At 45.2% G+C, this 12,500-nt stretch overlaps 1 protein-coding gene across 1 annotated transcript in view; it reads right to left on the minus strand.

Moving 5' to 3' along the window:
• Window positions 1–12,500, minus strand: part of LOC123748023 (probable G-protein coupled receptor No9) — a 249,111-nt gene that overhangs the window by 66,277 nt on the left and 170,334 nt on the right. Inside the window, exon 4 of the mRNA XM_069301745.1 lies at window positions 6,551–8,613. Coding sequence (XP_069157846.1) covers window positions 6,551–7,026 — 476 coding nt within the window. The 5' untranslated portion in view covers window positions 7,027–8,613. The remainder of the gene's footprint in view (window positions 1–6,550; window positions 8,614–12,500) is intronic.

Here is a 12,500-nt window from a genome sequence, read left to right on the forward strand (position 1 = left end):
GAGTTCCCTTGTTTGTGTTTAGTGAGTTCCCTTGTTTGTGTTTAGTGAGTTCCCTTGTTTGTGTTTAGTGAGTTCCCTTGTTTGTGTTTAGTGAGTTCCCTTGTTTGTGTTTAGTGAGTTCCCTTGTTTGTGTTTAGTGAGTTCCCTTGTTTGTGTTAAGTGAGTTCCCTTGTTTGTGTTTAGTGAGTTCCCTTGTTTGTGTTTAGTGAGTTCCCTTGTTTGTGTTTAGTGAGTTCCCTTGTTTGTGTTTAGTGAGTTCCCTTGTTTGTGTTTAGTGAGTTCCCTTGTTTGTGTTAAGTGAGTTCCCTTGTTTGTGTTTAGTGAGTTCCCTTGCTTGTGTTTAGTGAGTTCCCTTGCTTGTGTTTAGTGAGTTCCCTTGTTTGTGTTTAGTGAGTTCCCTTGTTTGTGTTAAGTGAGTTCCCTTGTTTGTGTTTAGTGAGTTCCCTTGCTTGTGTTTAGTGAGTTCCCTTGTTTGTGTTAAGTGAGTTCCCTTGTTTGTGTTTAGTGAGTTCCCTTGTTTGTGTTTAGTGAGTTCCCTTGTTTGTGTTTAGTGAGTTCCCTTGCTTGTGTTAAGTGAGTTCCCTTGTTTGTGTTTAGTGAGTTCCCTTGCTTGTGTTAAGTGAGTTCCCTTGCTTGTGTTTAGTGAGTTCCCTTGCTTCTGTTTAGTGAGTTCCCTTGTTTGTGTTAAGTGAGTTCCCTTGTTTGTGTTTAGTGAGTTCCCTTGTTTGTGTTTAGTGAGTTCCCTTGTTTGTGTTTAGTGAGTTCCCTTGCTTGTGTTAAGTGAGTTCCCTTGCTTGTGTTTAGTGAGTTCCCTTGCTTGTGTTAAGTGAGTTCCCTTGCTTGTGTTTAGTGAGTTCCCTTGCTTCTGTTTAGTGAGTTCCCTTGTTTGTGTTAAGTGAGTTCCCTTGTTTGTGTTTAGTGAGTTCCCTTGCTTGTGTTTAGTGAGTTCCCTTGCTTGTGTTTAGTGAGTTCCCTTGCTTGTGTTAAGTGAGTTCCCTTGCTTGTGTTTAGTGAGTTCCCTTGCTTCTGTTTAGTGAGTTCCCTTGTTTGTGTTAAGTGAGTTCCCTTGTTTGTGTTTAGTGAGTTCCCTTGTTTGTGTTAAGTGAGTTCCCTTGTTTGTGTTTAGTGAGTTCCCTTGCTTGTGTTTAGTGAGTTCCATTGCTTGTGTTTAGTGAGTTCCCTTGTTTGTGTTTAGTGAGTTCCCTTGTTTGTGTTAAGTGAGTTCCCTTGTTTGTGTTTAGTGAGTTCCCTTGCTTGTGTTTAGTGAGTTCCCTTGTTTGTGTTAAGTGAGTTCCCTTGTTTGTGTTTAGTGAGTTTCCTTGTTTGTGTTTAGTGAGTTCCCTTGTTTGTGTTTAGTGAGTTCCCTTGCTTGTGTTAAGTGAGTTCCCTTGCTTGTGTTTAGTTAGTTCCCTTGCTTGTGTTAAGTGAGTTCCCTTGCTTGTGTTTAGTGAGTTCCCTTGCTTGTGTTTAGTGAGTTCCCTTGCTTCTGTTTAGTGAGTTCCCTTGTTTGTGTTAAGTGAGTTCCCTTGTTTGTGTTTAGTGAGTTCCCTTGTTTGTGTTTAGTGAGTTCCCTTGCTTGTGTTAAGTGAGTTCCCTTGTTTGTGTTTAGTGAGTTCCCTTGTTTGTGTTAAGTGAGTTCCCTTGTTTGTGTTTAGTGAGTTCCCTTGTTTGTGTTAAGTGAGTTCCCTTGTTTGTGTTTAATGAGTTCCCTTGTTTGTCTTTCATAATTATGCGGATTTTGAGATCCTGGGCCTTGGGCACTAACACCATAGACTCCCTTTAAGTTTCTTTACCATTTCAATAGATTTTCCCTTATTTCTAGTTCGGTAAGCCACATTTAATAGTCAATTGATCCCTGCTATTCATAACTGGGGAGCCATATGCGGGGGATTATATCTAATGGGCGATTTCCTGTTTCATCGTCAATTAGGGGGATTAATCAGGGTGAAGTGAATCAGGTGGTGGCAGTGGAATGTTCTAGAGTTCTCTAGAGTTTGCTGGTAGCTGATCAGGAACAATGGCTTGTTGGTGTAGTACCTAGGTAATCATATACCTAGGTGACAAGGTGTTGAACTAGAGAGGTTGTTGTGGTGGCTCTGGGGGGGAAGGACTCTAGAATAGTTAACTAAGGGCGGGATAATGGACAGAAGGGAGCCATTTTCCCTGTCCCCGTTACACGGGCGTGCTTGCGTGGAGGAACGGACGTGCCTGCGTGGTGGAACGGGCGTGCCTGCGTGCGTGGAGGAACGGGCGTGCGTGTGTGGAGGAATGGGCGTGCGTGCGTGGAGGAACGGCGTGCGTGCGTGGAGGAACGGACGTGCGTGCGTGGAGGAACGGGCGTGCGTGCGTGGAGGAACGGCGTGCGTGCGTGGAGGAACGGGCGTGCGTGCGTGGAGGAACGGGCGTGCGTGCGTGGAGGAACGGGCGTGCGTGCGTGGAGGAACGGCGTGCGTGCGTGGAGGAACGGGCGTGCGTGCGTGGAGGAACGGCGTACGTGCGTGGAGGAACGGGCGTGCGTGCGTGGAGGAACGGGCGTGCGTGTGTGCGTGGAGGAACGGCGTGCGTGCGTGGAGGAACGGGCGTGCGTGTGTGGAGGAACGGCGTGCGTGCGTGGAGGAACGGCGTGTCTCTACACGAGACGAGTCCCCCCCCTCTCTCCCACATTGTAAATACCAGAGACTCCTATGTCTTAACTATGGCTCTTTGATCTATATTTATATTTATAACATATATATCCGTCTTAATTTATAACATATATCCATTAATTTGTGTTTAACTATCCATTTATGCTCCCTGGCCGTCTACTTTGTCAGTTCCTCATAATCTTTTATGTCGCTAACATGTCCCCCTTCCCCCTGTTCTATCTCTGGATATTTGCGTTCAACCTACACAGGTGCCCACAGTCGGTCGTAATTTACAACACAGAAGCAAGAACAAAGTCCCAACCAGCGAGTTGGCATAATGTTTTGTAAACATGTATATGCATTTTCAGATTTTCAAATTGCATGGTTTTAATTAATTCCTGAGCCGTAAACGCCCACCTCTCGTATGAATAGAAGTCATGAGTTAACTCGCTACGTCCTTATTCATTTATATGAAGAATTTTTTTTTACTAGAACATGAATGGAAAGACGTGTGGAGTTGTATGAAAATTTATTTAAATGGTTGTGTCATTTTGGTAATTTGACATAAACAGAGAAATGCGAACACACACAAACACACACACACACACACATAGATAGAGCCCAGTATGCTCAGGAATCTGTATACCAGTTGATTGACAGTTGAGAGGCGGGACCATAGAGCCAAAGCGCAACCCCCGCAAGCACAAATAGGTGAGTACAAATAGGTGAGTACACACACACACACACACACACATATAGACTCGTAGCCTGGTGGATAGCGCGCAGGACACATAATTCTGTGGCGCGGGTTCGATTCCCGCACCAGGCAGAAACAAATGGGCAAAGTTTCTTTCACCCTGAATGCCCCTGTTACCTAGCAGTAAATAGGTACCTTGGAGCTAGTCAGCTGTCACGGGCTGCTTTCTGGTGTGTGTGTGTGTGTGTGTGTGTGTGTGTGTGTGTGTGTGTGTGTGTGTGTGTGTGTGTGTGTGTGTGTGTGTGTGTGTGTGTGGCGTGGAGAAAAAAAAAGTTGTAAACAATTGACTGACAGTTGTGTCTTTGCTCTTTCGGGCCGAAAAAGCAAAGCTCAATCCCAGCAAACACAACTAGGTGAATATATATATATATATATATATATATATATATATATATATATATATATATATATATATATATATATATATATATATATATATATATATATATATTTATATATATATCTTGGTAATTTTTCCGCCAATGCGAGGAAGCATTTTTCAGATACTGACCGAAAATTCCTTAATAAATAATACAATGCCAGCCCCTGAACTAGCGTTGTTCGGGGCCATGGCGACAATAAGCACATCATTAACAGCACAACTACAGGTGTAAGAGACGAGAGCATCGGAAAACTTTTATCTTCTAGCTGCTGCCATTTTCTTGGGCCTCTGATCACATGCATTCAACTTTCTTTTAAAGTTTTCTCGAGTTAATGTGTGCGCAACTCCTTCACAAACTTCTGGCGTCAAGTTGTTCTGGCGAGCCCTCAGCCAAGCGCTCAGGGCTCCAGGCTGCTAATTGGCTTGTTTCAGCACCTACCACCTGTATTGGTCCACCACATCCCGTTCGCTCAGTTGATCAACTACCACCACTCACCCACTAACCATCCGCCCACAAACTGTCAAACCAACCATTAAACGCCATTAGGGTGAGACACATCGTGACCATATGCTCAAACTCCCTGTTCATCTCAAAGTTCATGAAGGAGTTGGGTGAGGAAGTCATTAGGCAAAGTAGATACCCAAGAGTAACTACTTTATTGTTTCATTGAGCTTCATTGTCGCGATCCAGAGGGAAATCCGTCTATATCCTGGACACGCTACACCTCAGGAGCTAAAAGAAGTTTTTGAACAGTAGTAGTAGTAGTAGGCATCCATCAGTCTCAGGAGACTATGGAGTTGTGCTCTGGTTGTCGGTCTGGAGTGGCCTCACCAGGGCGCAAAGCCAGGGTAGGTTGATATGGAGGAGAAGCTGTCACCCACCAGCAGGGTCCCCCTCTCCACGACGCCGAAAGTCTCCAATGGAATTCCAAACGCCAATACGATTGGTTCCAGCGCCGTCGCAGGAACTGTCAGAACGAGGCTGAAGGCAACAACGAACTGCCCCTAGGGGGCTCCAGCTCCGAAGTTTACCTCGAAGTTGGTAAAAGAAGGAGACCGCCGTGGTCGGGGCCGGAGAACAGCCCCATCAAGAACGACCCCAGCCTCCTGGAGCAGACGTCATCAAAAGAAAGGTGAAACGCCATGCAACCTCTGAAGAGTCAACTAACACAACACCTGTATCTCCTATTAGACTGCTTTACCGGAACTTCTTTTCGACGGCTCACAAAACAGAGGAAAGTGTCCTGAAAGATATTTATAATAGCAACGTTATCCCCACAGACACAAATCAGATGATACAATTAACAATTGACTACAAACACAAGAAAACGGCCAACCTACTCATAAAGAACTCTCCAGACACCAAACAGAACGCCTTGAAAGAAACCAACGTCGTCTATGCCTTGACATGTCCACTTGGGGACTGTCAGCCCCAAATATCTCAGTATATAGACAAGACAACAACGTCTCTTTCTAGGCGATTATTAATAATGCACAAACAACAGGGCTCCATCAAGGAGCATATAATGGAGGTCGCCTGACAGCTGGGTGGACAGCGTTTCGGATTCGTAGTCCTGAGGTTCCGGGTTCGATCCCCGGTGGAGGCGGAGACAAAACATACATATATATATATGTATATATATATATATATGTATATATATATATATGTATATATATATATATGTATATATATATATATATATATATATATATATATATATATATATATATATATATATATATATATATATATATAATATGTGTGGGGAAGGAGGCGGGCGTGATGCCGTACTGGTGTGTGTTTGTAAACACAACGCGGAGGGGCGCGTTATCTTACTCCAAGATGATCGTCTGTTGCTGCCTTGATTTATGGGCAGTAGTAACCCGAGCAGCGTGACCCATGTGCGTGGTCCGTGTGCTGGTCTCGTGTCTAGCATCTGTGTACAGGATCTGTGTACAGGATCTGTGTACAGGATCTGTGTACAGGACCTGTGTACAGGATCTGTGTACAGTATCTGTGTACAGGATCTGTGTACAGGATCTGTGTACAGGATCTGTGTACCTGATCTGCAGTGTCCTGTAGGTCGTATGCAGTATTTATATGAAAAAGAAAATGGCAGAGGTGCGAGGCAAGACCCCACTGTGTGTAGGCAGAAATAGGGTAGAGATGAGGTGGGAGGAAGTAGAGGGAGTTAAGGGTCTAGAACTACAGCTCGACTCTCTTTCCCTTCGGTAGGTTAAAGCCAGAAACTGTTACCATCCTGTTAAACAGAAACTGGATGGGTGAGTAGTGTGAGTGAGATCTAGGCGTGTGGTGGGACACAAAGGCGCCCCGGAAGATCTGGCAGAAATGCTAGGCAGGGTATGGTTGGTATGTCAACAAAAGCTGCATTGTTGAAACACAATGTTGCACATTCCGCAACGTTCGGACACTCGGGTGTTGTCTTGTAATTAAATTATTTTTTTAACTACCCTAATAAATTGAATTGTTGGATCCCCCCACAGGATGAAGGCTAGAAAGCGAGTGAGTTATTGGCCTGAGAATGAAAGTTTGAGAGAATGGTTTAGATGTGTCAAAGTGGTTTTTTTTTTTAAATTCAATTTTGCCCAGAGGGGCGAGTTTATTGGGCTGTTTAGAGCGCATTGTGAGCGGTAGCGAGGATGTGGAGGAGCACATCGAGGGAGAGCGGTTCCCAAAGACCATCAAGGACAATGACGATTGAAGGACACATTGCTCTTTGTTCATTGCTAGATTATGGAAGGTGTAATGGGTTATCGTATACTCACCGGTCGAGGCTGATGGCACAGAGATTGAGGATGGAGGCCGTGGACATCCACACGTCCACAGCCAGCCAGACGGAGCACCAGAGCTCGCCGAAGAGCCAGGTGTCGAAGACCTCCACCGTCACGCTGAAGGGCAGCACAGCCATCCCCAGCAGGAGGTCAGCCACGGCCAGGGAGACGATGAAGAGATTAGTAACTGTGCGGAGCTTGCTGGACAGGAACACCGCTAGAATCACCAGGCAGTTCCCGGCCACAACCAGAGCGTTGACGAGCACCAGGATGGTCAGCGACGATAACATTCCTATGTCCGTAAAGTCAACGTGTCCCAGGGGCTCTGTGCAGTTTTGCCAGTTATCCGTGTAACTGGAGTTCTCCAACACGGTATCGAGGTCGGGTATGGTGACGGAGGTGGTGGGAGAGATGAGTGGGAGGCTGGAGGTCACCACTAGGCCTCCACTCTCTTGTGTCGCCCACGCCATCTTCAGGGCAGGTCACTCAACGGTTAGTCACATTCCAGCGTTCCTCTTAAGCCACGCTTACCCTAAGCGCCTCGCTGGAAAAAGGTCCTAATGCATTATTTGTCAATATATCAACAGCTGTCCGACACACGACAAATTTTCACCACTAATAGTTTTTGCCCCGAGCGTTGGTTAGCTTATTTGTCCAGTCCTCTGAGGGGAGTTTAGCATTGAACTTATCCTAGAGGTTTCAAAAATCCTGTTGATGACACCACACGAGAAAACGGGATCTCACTCAGGCTCCCACACTGCTCCTACAATGTTTACATTTTCCTGCCAACGTTTCATGCGGTTCCCTTAATTTCTTCATTGCATGGAATTGTTATAATAACGTTGTGTAGTTGTGTTCGTTGCCCGCGGCACCGTGTCTATATGACATCCTGGACCTCCTTCGTCTCCGAGGGTCTTCAAACACTCAGTAATGTGAGCAGTTACGTGTTTGGGCTCAGTTATGTGCTTGGGTTCAGTAACGTGCTTGTGCTCAGTAACGTGCTTGTGCTCAGTAACGTGCTTGGGCTCAGTTACGTGCTTGTGCTCAGTTACGTGCTTGTGCTCGTGGCGTCACAGCATTTCAGCCATTAATGAGCGGCGGGTGTGCACTGACCTTTTACCATGCTTCGTCCCAAGCACCTCCAATATGCTCTACGTTGCCGGTCTATTTTGGACTCTAAAACTTCTACCTCCACCTCTTATGCTTAAGCCTTCTTCCAAGCTGGCTCAAGGGAAGCCTTTTAGAGCTTCGCGTGACCAGAGACGAGCTTCACAGCCTCACCGTCCCTTGAATCGACACTCAGCTACCTCTCAACACAGTACACCGTGCCACAGTGACTACCGTCGCCTAACAGGGCGCAGGGAGTGAAAGCCACCATCGCCGCGTCTGAGCACTCCCCTGTACAGCCATCCCTGCAGCAGCGCCTGCTTCAGCGCCCCCATCACTAGCCTGCTCGCCTTACCTCTGACCTTTTCTCCAACGTGCTTGTGCAGTTAAGTACATTCAAGCTTATTTCTTCACTTTTAACGGTGTTTGTCTGAGCGTAATAAGAACGTTTTCCCCGGCGTACGACAGAAATGTTCGATAAACAATTTTTTTATTTAGCTTTGTTTTAACTGCTTGCTTTTGTCCGATGAGATTTTTCTTATTCGTGAAGCGAGCTTTCTTAAGCATATTTAAATTTTGCTTTGTGAATATTGAGTTAGCCATGCGGAGTCTTGATTAGTTATGGTACAAATATAATTCTCTCTTTGATCTGAAGATATGTTTTCATTATTTGCTGGTTAGATTGGTCTTAGGATTGATCTTGGTCCGGAAGTTGTACAGAAATCTCGCTTCTCTTTGTGCGTCGTGACCTGGCGTCATGGTCTAATTAATCATGTTTCACGTTTGTCTTCATCGTTAAATATGCACTAATATTTGTTTTAATTTCTTGCCGTCTCATATAGAAGTCGATCATGTTACAGGTGTCACGTTCCAGTTGACCTGGAAGCACTTGTCTTGATAATCTTCTTGGGATGATCTGTCCGTTCAGCAGGTGTTCACAGCCCCAACATCTGCAGTTGAAAGAACAAAGAATCATATAAGAATTACACATAAGAGTTGTAATACTCTATTTTTTGAATGACTAAATTAGTGATTATATACCTGGCATTTATTAACACTACATCCAGTTGTGTGTTTGTGTGTGTGTGTGTGTGTGTGTGTGTGTGTGTGTGTGTGTGTGTGTGTGTGTGTGTGTGTGTGTGTGTACTCACCTAGTTGTGTTTGTGGGGGTTGAGCTCTGGCTCTTTGGTCCCGCCTCACACACACACACACTAACATGTGTGTTTATAATAAAATTGCATATTGCATATATATTACCGGTGGAGAGAGAGCAGAGAGCCTCTCTCTACATCCCCCCCTCCCCCCCTCCCAAGTCCTCCACGTTTCTGAAAACTCCCAAGTGACATATTTTTGTTGGAGTGTTCCCTGTCATTATGGGGAAAACCTCCCCCCCCCCCACCTCTCCCTCCCACAGAAAAGAATATCTTATTCAAAAGAGGCCATGAAAGCAAGACGGAAACCTCCTCACGGGGCGGTAAAGAGAATTGGAGACGAACGCTGAGAACTGAACGTGGCGTTATGAGGGGAATTCAATTCCCTAATTCGCATAAATTATCTCCCGTTCTTTTTTTCTTTCTTGTTTCAATTTGCCATATTTTGTTTCTTTTTACCGGAGAGAGGAAAGGAAACTATAAGGAGAAAGTGCCAAGCTTTCTATCACTGGGAAGGGGGGCAGGATAAAGACTTGGGATGGGACGGGGGGCAAAGGAATGGTGCCAAACGATTTAGACGGTCGGGGGATTGAACGTCGGCCTGCATGAAGCGAGACCGTCGCTCTACTGTCCACCCCAAGTGGACGGTAGTGATGGAGAGGGTGGTTGGGCGGGTGAGGGAGGATAGGAAGAAAGGAAGGAAAACAATGAAGGAGATAGGAGAGATATATTGAATGCCCAAAATAGGAAAAGAGTGGTAGGGAAAGTAAAGGAGAATTGGAGAACCTATAGAAGGAACAGAAAGAGTAAGAAAAAGCTGAGAAAACGAGAACAAAAGAGAGAAGATGAAATAGAGTTAGGGAAGATGGGAAGGAGTGAGGGAGGAACTATGTTAGAGTGAAGAGAGAGACTGAGGAAGGGGTGAAGGGAGGCATCAAGGCTGGAGGAAAGAAACGGGACATAAAAATAGGAAGAGATTAATGGAGGAAGAAATTAAAGGGGGGCTAAGGGAGAAAGCAAGAGAGAGAGAGGGAGGAAGAGCAGGGAGGAGATTGGGAGAAGGTTCTTCAGGTACGGAAACTTTCCATTTGTTTTTTTTGTAAGATATTTTTCCCCGACTGATCGTGAAGAGGCAAGAGTGTGCTTCATTAGTGAGAGGGGAACTATTGGTGCTACTGTGCTGACACAGTGTCCCAGGAACACCGTAGTTGTTACTGTGATGAAACAGTAGCAGCGTGGCCGGGCAGTGGGCTCTGATACTCAGCTGTCAGCGTGGCCGGGCAGTGGGCTCTGATACTCAGCTGTTTCTACATACATGCCTTCAGATTTTTAATACAGATTAAACAATAATTATTGTAATTTTTATCGAATTTTTGCTCGACCTTGAAATGCATATGAATTTAAGGTCACGATAAGCAAGTTGCTTCATATCATTCATATCATATCAAATTGATTCATAAAAACACGCACGTATACACACACACACACACACACACACACACACACACACACACACACACACACACACACACACACACACACACACACACACACACACACACTAAATTAGTGGATGGGAAGAAGATTGTAATCTTGATACTCTACAATCCCCCACCAAACAGTAGAAGGCCCAGGCAGGAGTACGAGGACAGCAACAAGACATGTATGGATGAACTGCAGAGGGCAGCAACTTTAGCGCATAGAATGAGAGCGAAGCTGCTGGTCATGGGGGACCTAAATCACGGAGAGATAAATTGGGAAACGAGGAATCCCCATGGCGGGGAGGAGACCTGGGGAGCGAAGCTGGTAGACGTTATTGACAGGAATTTCCTAACACAGCATGTGAAAGAAGATACTAGGGAAAGAGGAGGGGATACGCCCAGCCTATTAGATCTCATTATCACTCAGAATGTAGAAGACATCGAGCAGTTGGAACATGAAATACCACTAGGAGCTAGTGACCATTGTGTCCTAGTCTTTGACTACATGATGGAGCTTAAAATTGTGACCAAAGGACAAGAGGTCCGGGAAAGGAGACTTGATTACAGAAAAGGGGACTACAGAAGGATAAGGGACTACCTGGGAGAAGTGCAGTGGGAGGAAGAACTTAGAGGAAAAACAGTGCAAGGTATGATGAACCAAGTCATATTGAAATGCAAGGAGGCTGAAGATAGATTTATTCCAACAATAAAGGAAAAAAGCAGGAGGGAATATAATAACCCATGGTTTAATAGACAGTGTCAGGAAGCAAAGGTGAGAAGCAGGAGGGAGTGGAGGAAGTACAGAAGACAAAGGACAGAGGACAACAGGATTAGATGTAACAGAGCTAGGAATGATTACATTAACATAAGACGAGTGTCGGAAAGGAATTATGAGAACGATATTGCAGTCAAAGCGAAAAAGCAACCAAAATTACTACATAGCCATATAAGAAGGAAGATGTCGGTAAATGACCAAGTGACAAGACTGAGGAAAACAGAAGGGGCATATACAGAAAGCGACAAGGAAATCTGCGAGGTACTGAATGCAAAATTCCATGGAGTGTTCACAACCGAGCCTGAGCAGCTCCCATTGTTAGAAGAGATTACCCAAGATGAAAGACTATCGGATATAGAGGTGACAGCAGAGGATGTAATGAAACAGTTGACAACACTGGATGCAAATAAAGCTGTTGGACCAGACAAAGTATCACCGTGGATACTCAAAGAGGCAGCGCAGGCTCTCAGCGTGCCTCTGGCAATGATCTTTAATGAGTCACTTATGTCGGGAGAATTGCCCAGTTGCTGGAAGGAGGCAAATGTCGTACCGATTTTCAAAAAGGGTGATAGGGAGGAGGCACTTAACTACAGACCCGTATCACTGACAAGCATCCCCTGCAAAATTCTTGAAAGAATAATTAGGCTAAGACTTGTTGAGCACCTGGAGAGCATTGGGTTTGTAAACAAGCACCAACATGGGTTCTGGACAGGGAAATCATGCCTAACAAACCTTTTAGAATTCTATGATAAAGTAACAAGGATAAGGCAGGACAGAGAAGGCTGGGCAGACTGCATATTTCTTGACTGCCAAAAGGCCTTTGATACGGTACCGCACATGAGACTGCTATACAAACTTGAGAGGCAGGCAGGAGTAAGCGGAAAGGCCCTAGTATGGGTGAAGAACTACCTAACAGGAAGGAGCCAGAGGGTAATGGTAAGGGGCGAAAAGTCGGACTGGCGAACAGTAACAAGTGGAGTACCTCAAGGATCGGTGCTGGGACCAATCCTCTTTCTAATTTACGTAAATGATATGTTTACAGGAGTGGAATCATACATGTCAATGTTTGCAGATGACGCAAAATTAATGAGAAGAGTTGTGACAGACGAGGATTGTAGGATCCTCCAAGAGGACTTAAACAGGCTGCAGAGATGGTCAGGGAAATGGCTACTGGAGTTTAACACCAGTAAATGTAAAGTTATGGAAATGGGATCAGGTGACAGGAGACCAAAGGGACAGTACACAATGAAGGGGAACAGCCTACCTGTAACGATTCGAGAAAGAGACCTGGGAGTGGATGTGACACCTAATCTAACTCCTGAGGCACATATAAATAGGATAACGACAGCAGCGTACTCTACACTGGCGAAAATTAGAACTTCATTCAGAAACCTAAATGAGGAAGCTTTTAGGGCGCTTTACACTGCCTA

The sequence above is a fragment of the Procambarus clarkii genome, chromosome 5 (genome assembly GCF_040958095.1).
Source record: "Procambarus clarkii isolate CNS0578487 chromosome 5, FALCON_Pclarkii_2.0, whole genome shotgun sequence".
NCBI lineage: Eukaryota > Metazoa > Arthropoda > Malacostraca > Decapoda > Cambaridae > Procambarus > Procambarus clarkii.